Source organism: Heliconius melpomene, chromosome 10, assembly GCF_056956725.1.
Source record: "Heliconius melpomene rosina isolate 202511_hmr_F chromosome 10, ASM5695672v1, whole genome shotgun sequence".
NCBI lineage: Eukaryota > Metazoa > Arthropoda > Insecta > Lepidoptera > Nymphalidae > Heliconius > Heliconius melpomene.
In genome coordinates this window covers 12,480,356-12,500,253 of record NC_140398.1, presented here as the reverse complement: position 1 = coordinate 12,500,253, position 19,898 = coordinate 12,480,356, and the positions used below count along the sequence as shown (strand labels likewise).

The following is a 19,898-nucleotide window of genomic DNA, read 5'->3' as shown; positions in this document are numbered from 1 at the left end:
TGAGTTCCTCGGACAATGCTTACAGGGTAAAAAACGATATAGCTGTGTTATTCAAGCATAGATTGTTAATGGCTTCAAACACCTGGGTGTTAGTTAATGCAAATTTTCGGAGGCTGTAGATTTTTTTTTATACATTCATTAATTTTATTAGTTGAACGTATGCATGCACGATACGCTACGTTACATAAATAACATATTGTTTTTTTTTTTTTAATTTTGGGGAAAAAAATTTTTATTATAATTTTAAGGATGTGTACCAGACTCATAGAACACATTTACTGACCAGACTATTCTAAGGTCACGCCCATAAACCTATGGCTTAGGTTAAAGCGTTTGGTCGGTGTCCAAAAGGTGCGGGTTTGAATCTATATAGTTGCAAAATTTGCAGTAACTGTGTTCTATGGAATTCATATTTAGTTGATGAACAGTCCTGGGGCTTTTTGGAAAATAAAATAAATTTTCGAAAAAAAAACTGCGCATGACATGTAAACTTACTAACTACCTGCTAGGTCAAGTTTAAATATAAATTTACAGTATAGTCTGGCAAATATGTTATTGATAATGGGAAGCACGCGCGGCAAATTGCGCAGTATACGCATGCGCAGAGAACGTTCAATCAGTGTTACCCTGTTATGTTGTTTTACCCCACGCTTAGCAAATCACATTTACCTATACGATAATTAAAATATCTGATCATGTTTATGTATATATGTTGTAGTAAATTATACAAAACGAAAATTTTATGAGGATATCTAAATGTTCCATACATTGTTGTCGAGAATAAAATCAAGACTAGCCCGAAAAGTATAATATTTTTGAGTCAATAAATAATTAATCAATTCTAAGCTTCTGCTTATATAACTAATGGCACATAACATTTACGTATATGTGTATATACTATATACACACTTATGTACAACATAAACATTCAGTATGCATAATACAAGCTTATATACTATGCAATATGAATATAGAAATATCTGGCAATATTTAAACATCTTAAAGATTATAATATTGGGTAAATTATTTCAATAAATTTTGAGGTACAAAAAATGAGAGTGCGGTATCCCTTTGCCATAGTTTGCCATTTGCCTCAGTGTGAGCGCTACGTCCTTACAGGAAATTCGCACCCACACATCTTTATAGGTACAATCGAGCTCACACTATATTGTTCAAACAAGAATATAATTAATTGTAAACAAAAATGCCTTTTTTTAATTATTTGCTTTATTATTTGTCAATTTTTATTTTTTACTTTCATGCATGCATTAATTAACGTTTTAAATAAAACGGTAATAAAGTTTTGATTGAATTGGAGATATTATTTATTAACATAATTTATTTGTTAAGACCTATATTTCCATTAATAAAAAAAAAATAAAAACTTACCCATAAGTTGATTTTGCATGTTGCCTAACGCCAAAATCTTGTATTTGTTTGCATGTTTTATATATTAAATTTACTTTTTAAATTTAACTTTTTTTATTGAATTTGGATTGAGAAGATTTGTATGTGGCCTCATTATAATAATTTAATTCAATTTTTTTATTTAATTTTTCAATTTGCTTATCCATATCTTCATTTTGTATGTTGCTTTGGTGTTTTTTACTAATTATTATACTACTATATTACTAGATAAATGCTCTACTACGCCATTCCGTATATATGATGCTATTATATGATATTTTATTCATATTTCATAGTAATGAACTGATAGCGTTGCGCTCGACTGTACCGTAGCCCGGTCACACCCCGCACCGATTCCCCGCGAGCCCTTACGGGGAATCGGTCCGGCGTGAGCGGGTGTCTATGTGCAGACATCAAAATACGCTTTCTGCGCAATTTGCCGCGCGTGCTTCCCATTATCAATAACATATTTGCCAGACTATAGTTGTAATTCAAAACAAAAAAATTAAATGTACCTACAACTCGCCTCCGTCATTTTACTTCACACGGTCACATCGGTCTCTAGACTCTAGAGTGAGTAAATGTGTTCTGTGCTCTAGAGAATTGTACTCCACTGGACTACTGACACGCCTAAAAGCCATAAAATAACATAGATATTTTGATCTTCAATTTATTATAATTTACGTTTAAAAAGGCACTTGAATTCTTTTGATATTTATTTTTCTATAAAAATGGACGATTATCGAAGAAGTTTGCCAAAAAGTGCCTTAGCATATTATATTCAAGTATATTGCAAAAAAAGAGAAGAAACCAAAGTAAAGGTATAAAGAATTTAATAGTTAAGTGCCTTGGTTTATTATTATATATTCCAGTATTTAAATAAATCTCTATAGTAGTAGCGTATAAAAATTGTTTATTAATAAAATAAATTATATATGATGATATAAATTGGTAAATTGCAATAGTAAAAATTTTTTGAATAAGTATTTCAATTTACAGAACAACAGGGTGCTAGCTGAAGCAGTAAAATCTTGGGCATCTTTAAGTAAAGATGAAAAACAATATTTTATTTTTAAATATCAGGAGCATAAAAAGTGTTATAGAAAAGCTATTGCTGAGCAACTAAAGAAAACAGAACCTTACTTATTAAAAAAAAAAAATACAGAAAATAAATCTGGATATAGGTAAATCTTTGTGTAAATGGAATTTATATAAATAGTGTATTGTCCATCCCATCCCATATATACTAAAATTGTAATTGTAATTTATCGCTTTTAGTTTCTGGAGTGAAAAATGTAAATATAAAATACATTTTAATATCACTAATTCTGCAGTTCGGTAGATCTAAATGTTTAATAATGTAGCACCAAATACTTGGGAACATCCAAGTAAAGGTACATAGGCAATTTTCATAGCAACATAAATCAAAGATTGTTTTAAAACATACTTTATAAGTATTTCAATAATTAGCATTAAGATCTTAGTTTTTTTTTAGTATATATTAACACCACACTTTCTCATCACAAGTGAGGATATGAAAATATGAACTATTCAATTTCTTCCAGTGGGAATCAAACCCAAAACCTGTCATGTTTATAGTCTTACACTTTTGTCCTTGCACAATGACTGGATTGGAAGATTAAAATTTATTTTATTAAATATCTATTAAAAATATCACTTTCTAAAGATTTAATTTACTATGCTATCTATTTGTTACTTTTTTTATTTAAAATTAAAAAACTGATTACTTTTCAGGGTACAGACCAAATATCTGTAACATTTGCTTTGTACTTAACTTCATACTTTATCCCTAACGGGGTAGTCAGAGAGAACGGAGCGCCAAATGCTTGCTTGGTTTGTAACCTGAAATTAATTTAATTACACATAAGATATTCTAAGTTTGTAAGGTTATTTTCCCAACAGGCACATACAGATAAAAGTAATTTATGTTAGGTATTTTAGCATAAATCTTTCCTCTATAAATGGACTATCCAACAGGCAAGGATTTTTTCTCCTTAAACCAGTAGTTCCTGTTGATTTGTGCATTCATGATCACTTTCAACCAAACACTCACTTTAGCTTTATAATATTAAAATATAGATTTAAACAAATGTAATATTTTTTCACATGCAAGAGTAATAAATAGTCCTAGTGATGTTGCTATTTAAAAAGTCTACCATTATTTTCAGTGCAGTAACTGCTCAAATAGATAATGACACAAATGATGACCAACAACAAGCAACAGATTGCAAATTGGATGAATCAGAAACAATTCCATTATGCAATAACCCTAGCAATGTTACACATATGTCTCTCTGTGATTCAATTGGAAGCCCTTCGTAAGTAAACAATAGTATATATCAGTGCTTTACTTAAATTGTTTACATACAAGCATAAGTTACATTTTTAAAGTAGAATTTATATTCTCCTTCTACACATGCATCTTAAACTTTAAGCCGTGGGCTTACTCAGTGAGATACTAGTTGATTGTAATGCAAAGTATATGACCGCACACTGGCAACCTTGCGGTGTCCCAAGTCAAAGAAGACACTGATTATAAGTCACCGAAGTTGAGCCCAGTCCAGCTTGCCTTGTCCAACCTTAATCAACTTCACAAGTTGTGTATTGGGCACTTTATTTAAAGTTACTGTTGTTTGTTATAATTTTTAAATATAAGCCTTGAATTTTAAACTCAGGTATCCAGTTGATAGTCATGGTTCAAAAGATATGCAAAATCATGAATTGCAGATTGTAGAACCTGCTCCTCCAAAGTTGTTGTAAGTTTTTGTAGTTTACATTTAGTCTTTTTCTTTTTAATGTAAACAAATATTATTTGAAATATGATAATACACCTAAGTAGTTTTTGTCTCTTTGTATAATGAAATATTTGTCTCTAGTATAAAATTAAACAAAAGGTTTAAAATTAAACTTTTTTAGGAGAATCAATGTTTATTGACTATCAAGAAATACATTATCTATCTTTTTTTTCAGATCAGGAAAAGATTTGTTTAATTTGATTAATGAAAATGATAATAATTTATGGAATACATTGCCAAAATTTGAAAGGCGGCGATATCACAATGCTGTTTGTACCATCAAAAACAAATATCTAAAGGATTATAAGAATTTTTTAGAGCAATTGCCATCAGAAAAATTGTTCCATTACCATAAAAACATTGTTAAACTACAAGAATAAACTCTTTTAAAAGGTTTTTTTGAAATAAGACAATGTTTATAATTAATTGTTTTATTGTGATTAGTAATATGAAGAAACACTTTTCAACATGTTTTTATTCACATATTTAATTGTTTTAATAATGGTAATCATATGTATTTATAACTAGAATATTAAAAATCCTAAATAAATTAAATATTTATAACAACTAAGAAAACATTTAATCACTAGTGAAATTCTAGAAGGATAATAGAATATTATGAGATGGTTACCTAAAAATTAAGAATGCAGAAAGATAACAATATCAAACAAACTATATTGTTATATGTATCTACTTTCCACAAATAAGACCTACTGCCATACCAGCAATGAAAGATGCTAAAAATACATGTGTTTCTGTAGCACGATATTGATCATCACCAATAAAATTGCCATACCAACGTTTGGCCTTGTATTCTTTCTTTTTTAATAATTCCTCAGCTTTGTCTAATTTACGGTCAACAAATCTCTCCACCTGTAAAAATAGACATAATATTGTCTAATATCATTAATAGTAATATATATATTTAAAATATAAAAAATGTAAAGAATTTTAAGTGTTGTTTCAAAAATCTTACATAATTTTGTTTTAAAGCCAACAACTAAAATTGCATTTGATGTTCATTTAAGAGGTTCACCTCCAATCCAAACGTTTATATTAAATACATGAACCTACATTTGTATCCATGAAAAAATAAGTAAAACTTTCATGTTTTGTAACAAATCTTATAACAAGTGAATCAAGTAAAGAACACACTTCTGTATTTGACCTTGTAACAATTTAAAATGCATTGAAGAGACTCACATTATAGAAGTAAAATTTTAATAAATTATGATGAAGCTATGCCAAAAAAGAAGCCTCCTGTAAAGCCAGCAGAATAATATGAATTATCTTTGACAAACAATAAAACCTGGAACAAAAACATTTCTTTGAAAATTGTGTGGCATATAGGTATTGAAAGCCCAAAAATTCATCCCTTGTATAAATCAAAATATCCAATAATATGTTATAAATAAAATTGGTCAAATACAGATGTGAAATAAGCAACAAAATTAAATAGGGAACACTTAAATTAATATTGCTTACTTTTTCAAACCAATCAGGAGATTTTCCAGTGGTCTCTTTCTCAATTTTATCTGATATTTTGTCCACTTTTTTATTAATTTTATCCCAGTTAATATCAATATAACCCTTTTGACTGGCAATATGTAACAAAATAACACCACCTCCAATTCCTACAGCAGCAAGTTTCCCAATTTTCATAGTCATAAAGCCAGTTATCCTAAAAAATAGCAACTGACAATGAACATATATAAAATAACATCTACATCAACACTTGTAAGCAAGATATAAAAGGTATATAATATCATCACAAAGAAATATGCGAATCTATGACTAAGAGTTCAACAAATTGAATACCATCCTGACGCAGTTCCTAAAATTAGCTGCTTTGTTGCTGATGTTTTTCCAATATCTGCAATCGCTTTTTCAATGAAATTTTTAGCATCATCTACTATCTTTTTCGCATCTTCAGATGTTTCATCCTTCTTCGGCTTAGCCATATTTTCTTATTATTTAGAGATATATTGTGGGATATGTTCCTGATTAAAATAAGATTATATAAAAGATAAATAATAACTTAGTTTACAAATAATATAAATAATAACTTTAGTTAAATTTAGGTAGCTATTAAAAAAATAGAAATTATAAGAATTAAAACGTAGTACGGGTTACAATAGTTGACAAAAATATTAGTCACTCGTAAGTTGAAAGTAAACTCAGATTAGGAATTGACAAAGAAGAAAATTCAATAAAATGAAAAATCATAATCAGTATTCAGTACCCATAGACACTTTCAAGTTTCACACCAATTAGTATAAATAGACACGAAAAAGTATAGATGCTTTGTTGTATCGAGTATATTGCCTTTCGATTCCGATACTTTTGTACTCGATAGTTTGTTGTTGTTGTTTTGATACTTGTACTTATCAAGTAGCGAATAAATTACCAATTTAACTCATACTAATGATAGCAACATGTCACTCACACGCACTCTTCCTTTGGAATCCTTTGTATGCGAGAATGGTAGATCATAATTACGGAATATTTTTTAAAATCTGAATTATCCTCGAATTACTATTTGATAAGAATTTTAATAATAATGAGTACTTAAATTAGTTACACTACTACTAAGTACTCGTAAAAAAACTCTGAAACACCTATCACCAAAACGGCTCGAAAAACTTTTATTATTGTGGTATGGTATGGTTCTTTAAATCTGGCGTTAAACTTTTATTATTAAGCGATTATAAGGACGAGTAACAGGATTTATAATATTTTATGTTTTTGATACTGCTGACATTGACTCTTGACGTATACGATTATTAGGATCTAACAAAAGTACTCAATATTTCGAAGTATTGATACTTTTTTTCCGATACTACTCTTGAGTACAGTATCGAAACTTTCTATTCGATACCGTGTCCCTAAGTATAAACCAAAGAATGAAGTAAAACATAGTGAAATAGATTACTTAATACTTATACAAAACTAATAAGTATAAATATAGAAAAATATCGATTTATAGCTATAGAAAGATATAAGTATTTTATCATGGATCATAGCAGGGTTTTGTAATTTTATTACGTGATCAAGAATAATAAACCAACTGTAAGTTTAAAACAGTCGAAAAAATATTTATTTATAAGGCAACATTAATGGTTAATGTCAACATATAGTTTAAATCAAGATTTACATTATATAAAATTTTGTTAAGAATAAGAATTAAGAAATAAAAATATTTACTATGTAAACATATTGTTTAGTTACGAAAAAAGAATTAACAAAATTTGACACATATACCTTAAAAACCATAACAATATATTTTTCTTCAAAAAATTAGAGCGGATCTGAAAATAAAAAAACCGCTTACTCAATATATTGATATAATTGTATGACCAGACTCATGTCTCATAGTTAATTTGTTACATTTATAAACAGTGCTCATATAAAAATTCTAACCACAAAAATAATTAAAGGACAAAAATATCTATTCAAGCACTGTAAATCATTTGACAAAAAGTAATGATAACAATTTTCATAGCATCCTAAAATGGTATTTTTAAAATTATATAAATATCCAACTGCCAAAGACAGACCTTTACTTATATGTATATTAAGTAGATATAAAACATCTTTGAATTTATGGGTCAGTATTGTTTGCTTAAATGTGTATATATTTTTGTCATACATTATCAATAATTTGATTTACTCATAATTTTTTGTGGCCGTGCTGTATCATTTATATAACAGGGTAGACTACATAATCCTAATGTGAAGGCACTCTTTGTTTTCTTCCCAAAGCAAGAAAAAAAGTCATTCTCATAACAGGGAATTGAACCCACAACTATCATGTGTAATTTACAGTTCAATGCTGTGTTTTAACACCACAACAGCTAACAAAGAATATATTGACTGGCTAATTATGTTTTTCCAGGACTATGATTTAGATACTGAAAGAAAATTAAAAATTGAAAAACATTGGGCTAATGAGGTTTTACATTATGATACAACCAAGGCAAAAAGCAAATTTTATGTATTACCTATGTTCCCATACCCATCAGGTAATCTACATATGGGTCATGTAAGAGTATATTCAATTTCAGATGCAATTGCGAGATTTCATAAATTAAAAGGAAAAGAGGTTATACACCCGATTGGATGGGATGCATTTGGCTTACCTGCTGAAAATGCAGCAATTGAACATAATACTTTACCTCATATATGGACAAATACTAATATATCAACTATGAAAAAGCAACTTTTGCAGTTAGGTTTCAATTTCAATTGGGATAGAGAATTTAGTACTTGTGACCCCAAATATTATAAATGGACACAATACATATTCCTAAAGTTGTTTGAAAATGGACTGGCTTACCAAAATAAGGTAATGTATGTTAATTTAAAATATATATTTTTTTTATTTAAAATACATTACATTACATTTTTTAAAATCAATATTACCTAATATGTTGTTCTTTACTGTAGACATTGTTAGATAATATATTTAGAACCATGTATGACAATGTGTGCAAATTATTAAATCAAAATAATATTAATAAAATACACTAACAAGTTATATTGTTTTAATTTTCCATATTATGTATATATGTGCCATTTCATTTTCCTATATTTTTTATTCCTTTTCCCTCATGTGATATATATTATACAAGTTTATATTTAATATTACAATTATTTGGTTTAACAGGCAAAAGTTAATTGGGATCCCATAGATGGTACTGTTTTGGCAGATGAACAAGTAGATGATAATGGATGTTCTTGGAGATCTGGAGCAAAAGTTGAAAGAAAAATCTTAACTCAGTGGTATATAAAAACAACTAAATATGCAAAAAGTCTATATGATGGTTTGAATACTAAAAAACTTGAAAACTGGAAAGATATTATAAATTTACAAAAACATTGGATTGGTGAATGTAATGGCATTATTGTTAACTTGACTATAAAGAAAGGAAAAAAGGAAAAAAATATTGATATTTGGTCATCAGAGCCATATAAATTTATTCATGGAACTTTTATAACCATAAGCACAAGTAACATAATATTACAAGAATTATCGGCAGAAGAAATTAATGAACTAAAGTGCTATAATCCAATTACTAACTCAGAGATGAATGTTTATGTTGCTGACCATGAAAACTATCCAGAAGGTAGAGATATATACATTGCTTGTCCTACTTATGATGAAGGAGATAGGAGATTGGGTTCATTGTTAAATATTAAAAATCTGTCAATTCAAAAGCAATTTCTTGATATAAATTCAGAAAATGAGAAAGCTATTAAAATTGCTCAGGATAAAAATTGTGGTGGTTATTATGTCAGTTCCAAACTGAAGGACTGGCTTATATCCAGACAAAGATATTGGGGTACACCAATACCAATTATCCATTGTCCTGAGTGTGGAACAGTACCTGTACCTTATGAAGATCTTCCAGTCCTTTTACCAGAAAAAACATCTGATAAAACTCAAACTTCTACATTATCAAATATGCTTTCATGGTTAAACTGCAAATGCCCCCAATGTAAAGGAGTTGCCCGAAGAGAGTCTGACACAATGGATACCTTTGTTGACTCTTCTTGGTATTATTACCGTTTTCTAGACCACAATAATGAGGAGAAGCCATTTGATAAAAAGAAATTAACTGGAATTACTCCAGTGGATTGTTATATAGGAGGCAAAGAACATGCAGTCCTACATTTGTATTATGCAAGATTTATGAGTTATTTTCTTCATTCCATTGGACTATCACCAACGGAAGAACCATTCAAAAAACTGTTAGTTCAAGGTTTGATTATGGGTCAATCTTATAAGGTTATATCATCAGGAAAGTACTTGCCTTCTGAAAAAGTTGATAAAGTTGGGAAAAACTATATTGAAAAAGGTACTGGTAAATCAGTTTTGGTACAATGGGAAAAAATGAGTAAATCTAAGTACAATGGGGAGAATCCTCATAGGTTATTAACAGAATATGGATGTGACACAACACGTTTATTAATATTGGCTGATGTTCCCCCGGAGACAAGTAGACATTGGTCAGATGTTAGTGAGTATATATATATATATATATATATATATATAGGATTCAATTGAATTACACAAACATTGTAGCTTGGTTGTGTTTTTTCACATAATTTTAATTAATTAACAAAAACTAAACAAATTAACTACAATTTTTTACAGCTTTACCAGGAGTACTAAATTGGCAACATAGATTGTGGATTACCATAAGAGAATTTCTAAAACAAAGATCTATTTATAATATAGAAAATGACAAGAAAATGACCCCTGAAGAATTTCAAAATATAGAATCTAAATTATGGAATTCAAAAAATTATTTTATTGCTACTGCATCTTATCATTTTAATTATACCCAAAAGCTCAGTGTAGGAATATCACGTTTACAAAGTTTAACTAATATATTAAGGGTATGTATATTAATCTATATAAATTTTTAATCCATATAATTTTTTCACATTTAAAATATAAAATTAGAAAAATTTATTAGGACGAAATATTATTAAGATTTGAGGCCGTCGTGGCGCAGCGGCACAAGGGTGTGGCTGTAACGTGACGGTTGTGAGTTCGATCCCCACTCGAGGAAGTGAAATATATATTTCCATTTCTTTGCTCTGGTGTCGAGGCAAAGCGCGGCGTTGAGTTCTGCCCCTCAACACGCAATGCCTCCAAAATTCGGCAAAAAGTGGGTAACAGAGTGTCTTAACACTAGGTTCGATCTGCCTACCCTGACGTGTGCGGAATACAGCGTGAAGCTGATTTATGATATAAGGAAGAAAAACACAAGTACCAACAAAGAATACCGTTGACTACTAAAAAAAGATCTAAAAAAAATATTTACTTTAGCTAGTATTACTATCTGGCTCGGAACCTTATTGTAAACAATGCGGTTGTGAGTGAGAGTGAACTAAACTTGTCATACATAATTCCAACTTACCCACTTGAATTCACTTTATTATTTAACAAAGCATGTACCTACATTTAAATCTACATAACAATCTTTGACAATTCATTACTTTATATATGACAATAAGCTAAACAAAAACCAAGTAAACAATATAATTTCAGAATAACATTCCATCTGAAGTAGTAGCGAAAAGTAAGGAGTATGAACATTCATTAGCCTGTTTGCTTATAATGCTTTCTCCTATTACTCCACATTTCTGTTCTGAACTCTGGGCTGGATTTCAATCCGCACCTAACAGAATATCTAGTAATGCAGGAATTAATTGGGATGAAGGAGTTTTTAAACAGAACTGGCCTACTGTAGATGAAAAGTTTCCTTTATCTTTTCAGTGCAAAGTGAGTTCTGGTTTTTTTTATTATTTCTTCAATTATTTATATTTAAAAATGTAATTTTAACACTTGACTGTAAACAATGATTAATTATCTGTAAATAATTTTCACCTTTTTCCTCACTCTGATAGGACAAGCCAACAAAGTATGTCCTCACTATCTGCTCCACTATGTGGGATAACCTATTTTGCTATTTGAAACTTACTTACATACTTTTTCATTATTTCAGGTGGATGGAGCTGACAGATGTGATTTAAAAATAGAAGCTCAAGAACTTCGCAACTTAAGTTCTGAGCAAGCTCTACATATGATGCTAAAAGAAAAAGCAGTAACCGATAGAATTAAGACAGATATAGTAAGAACAAAATACGAGCTTTATCCAGAATGTCGTGCGATATTACATATATATACAAATAGGAAATTGAAACAAAAACAAGTACAAACATTATAACTTTTTCTTAAAATGCCAATAAATGATTGAGTTAACAAAAGGAATAAATTACACATTTTGGACCATAAAATACATATTGTAGTATTTATGACTGTATTTTAATTTTGTTACAAAATCGTACAGAGCGTGAAGAATATTATATACTTATTTATAAACATCTAAACTTATAATAAAATCGTAAGTAGGTGTCGGTACGACTTAACCGACAGTAATGGAGCTTCCACTATTAGAATCTGGCAAGCTTCCATTAACATTTAGTATTTGTTTTATTACAATTGATTCATAAATAAACAAGTTATATCAATTTAAAAATAAATCAAATATCTCAGCTTCACGCTGTATCCCGCACACAGCAGGGTAGGCAGGGGCCACCTTGTGTTAAGACACTCCGTTCCCCACTTTCTGCCAAATTCCGGAGGCATTGCGTGTTGAGTGGCAGAACTCAACACCGCGCCTTGCCTCGACACCAGAGCATCGAAATGGAAATATAAGCGTAAGTAAATATTTTACTTCCTCGAGTGGAGATTGAACCCACAATCGTCGCGTTACAGTCACACCGTTGTGCCGCTGCGTCACGGCGGCCTCTAAAGAAATATTTTATACTTGAAATCCTATATACACGTAAAGTAAGGGAAAGGTTAAATAAACTAATCATTGTTGTATGAATATCATCGGTTAAACTGTGTTAATTTGTGATTCAGAAAAGTTGCTTATTTTTTTATATTATATTTATAAACGTCGTAATCAGTGATAAAAAACTTCTTTTACTCATAAGCAATGCCTCCAGAATTCGGCAGAAAGTAGGGAACGGAGTGTCTTAACACTAGGTTCCCTCTGCCTACCCTGCTGTGTGCGGGATACAGCATGAAGCTGTTTTTTTTTAAAAAATAAATATTAAAACAGTAGATTTTCTAAAGAAAATCATTAGATATTTCGGTGTAAAAAAACCTTCTTGGTTTTGTGTCTAATCACCCCGTGATTTATATTCCCATCGCTTTACCGATATCTTATTTCATGATCCAATGTAAGATTGAAGATGACAACACTTTTTTCAATGTCAAATGTCAATTGTTAATTATAAATATTAAAAGAGAAACAAATGGTAATGTTGATTGTTGATATCTCTCACTGTAATCTATACAAAATACATTTGAATATGTCAATAAGTTGTTAAACCAAAATAATAATTAGTAAATATATATATATATATTCATTTTAAAATATTTCGTGTTATATCTATTATATTCTAATAAATAAGTCAATTGAAAAATGTCAGCTGAAAGAAATCAATAGGAAGAAATGCAAGCGAAGAAACGCTATTTTTTTTTAGTTCTGTCCTGTTTCTGCATTATATACTGCGTTATAACAGGATATACCTTAAAACATGCTAAAACACAAAAATCTCGTAAAGATGAGTTACCGTCCTTTGCAAGCTACGAAGAATTAAATGAATCTCCATCTCGGCATAAGAGAAATCCTCAAACGGTTAAAAAACCATGCCGTATGCAAACATGTTTTGATTTCTCTAATTGTGGAAATGATCCGAAAGTTTATGTATATCCTACTGACGGACCTGTAAGCGCTACTTATCGTAAAGTTTTATCAGTAATTCGTGAATCAAGATATGCCACACATGATCCGACAGAAGCATGTTTGTTTATACCTGCTGTGGATACATTAGATGCTGACCCTTTATCTCCAGAACACATTCCAGATGTAGCTGCAAGGCTATCACACCTCCCATACTGGAAAAATGGCAGAAATCATTTAATTTTTAATTTATATAGTGGGACTTGGCCTGACTATGCAGAAGGGGCATTAGGCTTTGATCCTGGAGATGCTATTATTGCTAGAGCAAGTGCATCTGAAACAATTTTTCGAGATGGATTTGATATCTCTCTTCCCTTGTTTCACAAAGAACATCCAGAGCGTGGTGGTATTCCTCCTGCAGCTACAGGTAATCCTTTCCCAGCACCTCGTAAGCATTTACTAGCATTCAAAGGAAAAAGATATGTGCATGGAATAGGTAGTGAAACTAGAAACTCTTTGTGGCATTTACATGATGGTGATAATCTTATATTGGTGACTACCTGCAGACATGGCAAATCTTGGAAAGATTTAAGAGATGAAAGATGTGATGAAGATAACAAGGAATATGATAAGTATGAATTTTGAATTTGTTATTTTTTGCACAGTTGATCAATAATGTAATAAATTAAATTATTATAATTTATGATTGAAGTAGCTTAAGAAATTTTATGAACTATAAATAAAAATTATGTGTGATTTTCTAAGTATTTTTGACATAGATCTAACTGTAACACCTATATATAAATGTTAAATTTTGGTACAATGTCATGACATTATCATTTAACATTTTAAAATTAAATAATTAAGTTCCTTATAATATGGTCTTGTATTTTAAATAAAATTTAGCTTTTTTAATTTAAATAAAATTGTTTATATTGTCAAAACATTAAATTATACAGGTGGAAGCATTTATGCTCCTTTTATGGGAGCAGCATATAGGGTAAAATATTTTAAGATCTGTCAATAGTTGAGATATAGGATTATTATTATCATTTCATGATTTTTATCCTTACTGTATTACATGTGACGCAGTTATGAATAGATACCAATAACATAAACACCTACTACTACAAAAACACTACTAAACATTGCCAATCTGCCACTTTTCATTCTCAAATGACATACCCAAACAAAAATGGATATCTATCGTTTTAATTTACGCAATTACCTACAATAAACCTAAACAATGTTCAACTTACTCTTATCTACGACTCGATTTTGCTAATGAGGCGTGTGCGATGTTGTCGCTTTGATAGGTTAGTTTCTATATAAATGGCGTTTTATTTAAAAAAGGTAATTTTATTATTTATTTGTTTGAAAAAATAAGTTTTTCATTATTGGCAAAATTTCTTTTGTTTTAAATGTATTAAGCTTCTATAGAGTACTTAAAACTGTGCATTCATTTAAAGTGGTGAAGGTACAAACACTTTGGATATCTTTTTTTTTCTATTTTGGCTAAAGGCAAGAGTACAGTTATAAGTTGAAGTTGATAAATTGTTGTAAGTATTTAAAAACATAATATTTTGTTACAGATATGATTATGAGCAATTATTGGCAAATTCAACTTTTTGTCTTGTGGCTCGAGGGAGACGTCTGGGATCCTATCGTTTCTTGGAAGCCCTAGCAGCTGGCTGTGTTCCAGTGTTGCTAAGCAATGGCTGGAGATTACCATTTGATGAAAGAATAGATTGGCGGCGCGCTGTAATTTGGGCTGATGAGAGACTTTTACTACAGGTTTGAGAATGATAGGGTATTATACCAATCCCTAAAAAGCTTACCAACTAAACTCTGAGTTAAGTACCAATTAAACTTTGCATACCTAAACCTAAACAACGATCAACTTCACCGCCAATACCTACGACTCGATTTCGTGAATGAGGCATGTGTGGCGTTGTCGCTTTGATAGGTTTGTGTCTGTGTGTCATTCTTAACAAATGGCTATAATTTTATTAATTATTTTGTTTGAAAAACTGTGATACTTATTGCACACAAAAAATCGACTTTTCTTTTAATATTGAATGTTTAATCTAGGTTCCAGAGCTTGTTCGGTCTGTGCTTCCTGAGCGTGTTCTTGCTTTAAGGCAACAGACGCAACTATTGTGGGAACAATATTTTTCATCAATTGAGAAGATTGTTTTTACTACAATTGAGGTACTTTTGAGAATATTAAAAATATTTATTGTTACTAAAAAAATCCAGAAATTCTCTATTCCTTTTTTCATTTTCAACAATCAACATTAGTTTCAATTCTATTTTGGCAGATTATATTAGAGCGAATAACGGCCCATAGATCGTCGCGTCAACGTGAAGCATTGATATGGAACGCATCGCCGGGGGCGCTCGGCACGTTGTCGTCGTACGGTGACTCGCGCGCGCACCTGCCGATGGGCGCGGGGGCAGCGGGCGCGTGTCCGCCCGCGCCGTCCGCACCTGCGCCGCCGCCCGCGCCCCTCGCTGCGCCCGCGCCGCCCTCCGCCGCTCCGCCGCCCACGCCCGGGGACACCTTCACGGCGCTCTTGTACGTGCAGGCCACGTCGCCGGCTTTACACAAGCTACTTGCCAATATAGCTAGTAGCGAATTGTGTGAAAAGGTACATTATTCACATTAATTTGATTTCTACTTTACTAGTTGATTTTTCATTTACATTTACCCTCTTTTACACGAGCACGCTAACAATATATTGATATTATTTGTTATTCTCTGAGGTGGTACTGGTGTGGGATAGTGAGCGTGCCGCACCTTCCTTGAAATCGCTGGCAAGAATGGCCGGAGATCAGCGGGACCCTCTGCCTGTCGTGGTTATTGACGCCACTACTCATTATCCTGGGTAATAAATTCTATATAGTGCCAACTAGTTTTTGTCACTACTACCAAACATATTACTGCCAACTAGTTTTTGTCACTACTACCAAACATATTACTGCCAACTAGTTTTTGTCCGTGGCTCCGTTTTCGTCGTTTAGCGGTTTCGACTCTATCCAGAAATACTATAATCTTCAACATCTATTTCACATCCTGTAAGAATTCATTCAAATTATTACATATACATATATAGGACTTTAAAATAGTATTTTATCATAATCATAAAGGTGATATTCAAATTAAACATAGTTGAATTGTTAAACATTGATGTAAGTATATAAATATATGTATAGAGAGACTATAGCCTTACAAAACTATTTTTTTATTATAGTGAAGGTGTGTCGGCAAGATGGCAGCCGTTGTGGGCTATTCCCACTGCAGCGGTATTCTCTTTGGATGGAGATGCACCATTACTTGCAGAGGAATTGGACTTCGCGTTTCGTGTGTGGCAGCATTTCCCGGAACGAATTGTCGGTTATCCTGCGCGTAACCACTTCTGGGATGAATCGAAGGTATAAAAAATAACATAAGACATTTAACGATAGACATGTTGTATAATCTTATGTAGCTGTTTTAAATTGAGAATAAAATTAAATCAGCTTCACGCTGTATCTCGCACATAACAGGGTAGGCAGAGGGAAACTAGTATTAAGACACTCTGTTTTCCACTTTCTGCCGAATTCTGGAGGCATTGCGTGCTAAGTGGTGGAACTCAACGCCACGCTTTTGCCTTTTGCTTTTATTATAACTTAGATCAAATAAGCAATTTGAGCAATCGGTATTTTCTTCAAAGCATATAATGTTGTTGTGTGTGGGGCAGGGCGCGTGGGGCTACAGCAGCAGGTGGGGCGGCTCGTACTCGATGGTGCTGGCGGGCGCGGCGCTGGTGCACCGCGCGCTGCTGGCGCAGTATGGCGGCGCGGCGCCGGCGCTGCGGGCAGCCGTGCGGCGCGCGCGCAACTGCGAGGACATCCTGCTCAACTGTGTGGCCGCGCACCTTACGCGCCGCCCCCCGCTCAAGCTAGCGCAGCGCCGCCGCTACAAGCCGCAGCATCACAGGTATCTTGTGCCACTACGACACGACGATCTCGATATAGTTCATGTAAAGAAACAATAAAAAAAGCAAATACATCATTATAGCCAATATTTTATATATCTTCATATATATAAAATATTGGCTATAATATATAGTTGGTTGAAGAACCAAAGATGGTCTTATCGCTTCCTAGCAATTGCATCCAAACCATCTTAAGGATTTTTTATGTAATTTGTTTTCCATCCGTAGATCATCATGGAGCGATCCCGAGCATTTTGTTCAACGTCAATCGTGCCTCAACACATTCGCAGCAGCGTGGGGCTACATGCCCCTAGTGCGATCCGTATTACGTCTAGACCCCATATTATTTAAAGATCCAGTATCTACATTAAGAAAAAAATATAGAAAGATGGAATTAGTTACTTCGTAATTTTATAAAGACATAATATTTATAATTAAATCAAACTCTCTATAATACGTGTCTGACATATGTATATTGTGTTACAATTATAAGACTGTAGTATTGATTATAATCAATTCATAATTTATTTACGGTAGTGCACTGTAATATTCACTTATAATATATAGCTAGTTCACCGAAGAAAATTATATTAAATAATTACAGAGCAACTTATTAAATATTTTATTTGTTTTATTTATCCATTTGTACTCAAAAATAGAAAAAGCGCGTAGTTACAAAAAACAGGTCAAGTGCGAGTTGGATTCACATTATAAATTGTACTTATAAAAGTTGAAAAATGTAGGTTTGTTCATTTGATGATTCAAAAGTACTTCCAACAGTATATTTGAATAAAGAATAATTTTATTTTGTGGGCGTATGCACTGATTCAGTATGAAATCAAGTACAAATATAAGTTTGTAATGACTTTTTTAATAAGAAATACCTATAAATATTCACTTTCCGATTTTTTTTCCTTTATTTGTTTTGTAAGTTCTCCCTTCGTGCCAAATTTTATAACTGTTGGTTCACGAGAAGTATTCTATATTTTGGTTTTGAATATCACGAAAATTCATACATAAATCTTTACTGAACTTACAAATACAAAAAAACAAATAAAAAAAATTCCAAAAATGAAAAATATATACATACAAAAACTATCATTCATCCAACCAGTAGTTATGAAGATGGGTACTGTGCGTGTACAAATATACAAACACAGACAAAACTTATTAAAAACATAGATTCATATATTCTATTAGTAATTTTAAACCTTTCTATATTGTTATTTCGCAAATATACTCCCGTACAGACACCATTTATTTTGTTTTATTATAGTATACATGAAAATAGTTTTTAATCATCGTGCAGTTGGGAAGCGGCTGACTGTATATGCGATGATTGTTCAATCATTACTCAGGCAGAAAAATATAACTTAATAATGTACAAAAATATAATGTTTCTAAAATTGGCGGTAAGTACAGGACGGACCGGAGGCCTAAATTTTATTTGAGATATAGATACGAGTACGTATATACTTTAATTAATTTATTTGTATTGTACAACTCAAATTCGAATTAAAATGATTTCGATCACATGGCTTACATTAATTAATATTCATTATCCCTGGAATCGTTAATGGTATTCGAAATCATTTTTTTTGGATTGTATGACTATAATTGAGTAATTATTGCTCACATTGAATACAGTGTTAATTTCCAAGGCTTTAGATTCTTATAATAGATTATTAGTTAACTATTTCTTTATGGCCCATTATGCTAATGTGACCAGTAATGCACATACTCGTACATACTATGAAGTGTTATTAAGTACTGTTTATCTGTTAGAGGAGTAAGCTTGAAGTAAGTTGTTAAAAATAATTAAAGTAAAAATTATTTTGCTTTTGTGATTTTAACATTAATGTTCTCGATTGTACTACGAATACGACGACAGCCATTATTATCATAGTGAAAGTATATTACCTATTTTATTTCCGCGGAACCTGCAAACTACTATTTGTCATCAATATTACGTATTTTGATTGATGTGTGTCCTATCGATCCAACTTCCATGAGGTATTTCTCGTTTACTGATCATATTCAAGGAAATTAAATATTATTTATTTTGATTTATTGAAATTAGTTAGTTTATTTGAATAAATAGGTTATCATAATAATCAAAGTTTTTTAATACATAAATGAATATCGGTTTAGGGGCCTCAAATTAAGTTCAGGAGATGATCTTCTTTTGAAATAGTGTTTAAAATAGTCTCTAGTGTAATAGTAAAAATCTATATTATACTACTCAAATACGAAACTATTACAATAAAATATCTATTTCTCTTAAAATCAGTCTTTTATTATATGCATAATCTCCTTAAATATTAGATTCACTTTGTCGATGGGGTCATCTAAGTGCATTAAATTGGTAGGCGTTGCATAAGTAGAACGCGGCTGACATAACGAGTGCTTCGCAACTCGAGCGTCCT

General features: G+C 31.4%; 4 protein-coding genes across 8 annotated transcripts; 3 read left to right on the top strand and 1 right to left on the bottom strand.

The window, feature by feature from the left end:
• Window positions 1-1,936: 1,936 nt before the first annotated feature.
• On the top strand, window positions 1,937-5,036 carry LOC146535707 (uncharacterized). Of its 2 annotated transcripts, XM_085192046.1 has the most exons (5): window positions 1,940-2,228; window positions 2,407-2,591; window positions 3,597-3,746; window positions 4,104-4,184; window positions 4,399-5,036. In XM_085192046.1, the coding sequence occupies exons 1-5, from the start codon at window positions 2,139-2,141 to the stop codon at window positions 4,601-4,603; spliced, it is 711 nt and encodes a 236-aa protein (XP_085048172.1). In that variant the 5' UTR covers window positions 1,940-2,138; the 3' UTR covers window positions 4,604-5,036. The 2 variants fall into 2 exon arrangements, with proteins under 2 accessions (XP_085048173.1, XP_085048172.1); XM_085192047.1 differs by lacking the exon at window positions 4,104-4,184 and having other exon boundaries at window positions 1,937-2,228.
• LOC146535706 (FUN14 domain-containing protein 1-like) lies at window positions 4,639-6,184 on the bottom strand. Of its 2 annotated transcripts, XM_085192050.1 has the most exons (4): window positions 6,042-6,184; window positions 5,709-5,904; window positions 5,427-5,532; window positions 4,639-5,096 (listed from the first exon to the last, which is right to left on the bottom strand). In XM_085192050.1, the coding sequence occupies exons 1-3, from the start codon at window positions 6,182-6,184 to the stop codon at window positions 5,452-5,454; spliced, it is 420 nt and encodes a 139-aa protein (XP_085048176.1). In that variant the 3' UTR covers window positions 4,639-5,096; window positions 5,427-5,451. The 2 variants fall into 2 exon arrangements, with proteins under 2 accessions (XP_085048176.1, XP_085048175.1); XM_085192049.1 differs by lacking the exon at window positions 5,427-5,532.
• A 975-nt stretch (window positions 6,185-7,159) lies between these two features.
• Window positions 7,160-12,050, top strand: LeuRS-m (Leucyl-tRNA synthetase, mitochondrial). Of its 3 annotated transcripts, none has more exons than XM_085192038.1 (6): window positions 7,160-7,292; window positions 8,119-8,568; window positions 8,890-10,243; window positions 10,381-10,625; window positions 11,284-11,517; window positions 11,741-12,050. In XM_085192038.1, the coding sequence occupies exons 2-6, from the start codon at window positions 8,227-8,229 to the stop codon at window positions 11,960-11,962; spliced, it is 2,397 nt and encodes a 798-aa protein (XP_085048164.1). In that variant the 5' UTR covers window positions 7,160-7,292; window positions 8,119-8,226; the 3' UTR covers window positions 11,963-12,050. The 3 variants fall into 3 exon arrangements, with proteins under 3 accessions (XP_085048164.1, XP_085048165.1, XP_085048163.1); XM_085192039.1 differs by lacking the exon at window positions 7,160-7,292 and adding an exon at window positions 7,358-7,830 and having other exon boundaries at window positions 8,288-8,568; XM_085192037.1 differs by lacking the exon at window positions 7,160-7,292 and adding an exon at window positions 7,358-7,830.
• A 148-nt stretch (window positions 12,051-12,198) lies between these two features.
• On the top strand, window positions 12,199-18,092 carry ttv (exostosin glycosyltransferase 1 ttv). Its single transcript, XM_085192040.1, has 8 exons — window positions 12,199-14,124; window positions 15,085-15,286; window positions 15,584-15,703; window positions 15,814-16,143; window positions 16,259-16,380; window positions 16,747-16,927; window positions 17,236-17,474; window positions 17,701-18,092. The coding sequence occupies exons 1-8, from the start codon at window positions 13,262-13,264 to the stop codon at window positions 17,879-17,881; spliced, it is 2,238 nt and encodes a 745-aa protein (XP_085048166.1). The 5' UTR covers window positions 12,199-13,261; the 3' UTR covers window positions 17,882-18,092.
• Window positions 18,093-19,898: the final 1,806 nt, after the last annotated feature.

Excerpts from the sequence above, each read along its gene's own strand:
- LOC146535707 (XM_085192046.1), top strand. The coding sequence starts at position 2,139 with ATGGACGATTATCGAAGAAGTTTGCCAAAAAGTGCCTTAGCATATTAT. Across the intron at positions 2,229-2,406 it reads GAGAAGAAACCAAAGTAAAG|AACAACAGGGTGCTAGCTGA; the intron begins GTATAAAGAATT and ends TTCAATTTACAG. Across the intron at positions 4,185-4,398 it reads CCTGCTCCTCCAAAGTTGTT|ATCAGGAAAAGATTTGTTTA; the intron begins GTAAGTTTTTGT and ends CTTTTTTTTCAG.
- LOC146535706 (XM_085192049.1), bottom strand. The coding sequence starts at position 6,184 with ATGGCTAAGCCGAAGAAGGATGAAACATCTGAAGATGCGAAAAAGATA. Across the intron at positions 5,905-6,041 it reads TTAGGAACTGCGTCAGGATG|GATAACTGGCTTTATGACTA; the intron begins GTATTCAATTTG and ends GCTATTTTTTAG. Across the intron at positions 5,097-5,708 it reads CTCCTGATTGGTTTGAAAAA|GTGGAGAGATTTGTTGACCG; the intron begins GTAAGCAATATT and ends CTATTTTTACAG.
- LeuRS-m (XM_085192037.1), top strand. The coding sequence starts at position 7,735 with ATGGTATTTTTAAAATTATATAAATATCCAACTGCCAAAGACAGACCT. Across the intron at positions 10,626-11,283 it reads GTTTAACTAATATATTAAGG|AATAACATTCCATCTGAAGT; the intron begins GTATGTATATTA and ends ATATAATTTCAG. Across the intron at positions 11,518-11,740 it reads CTTTATCTTTTCAGTGCAAA|GTGGATGGAGCTGACAGATG; the intron begins GTGAGTTCTGGT and ends TCATTATTTCAG.
- ttv (XM_085192040.1), top strand. The coding sequence starts at position 13,262 with ATGCAAGCGAAGAAACGCTATTTTTTTTTAGTTCTGTCCTGTTTCTGC. Across the intron at positions 14,125-15,084 it reads GATAACAAGGAATATGATAA|ATATGATTATGAGCAATTAT; the intron begins GTATGAATTTTG and ends ATTTTGTTACAG. Across the intron at positions 16,144-16,258 it reads GTAGCGAATTGTGTGAAAAG|GTGGTACTGGTGTGGGATAG; the intron begins GTACATTATTCA and ends TTATTCTCTGAG.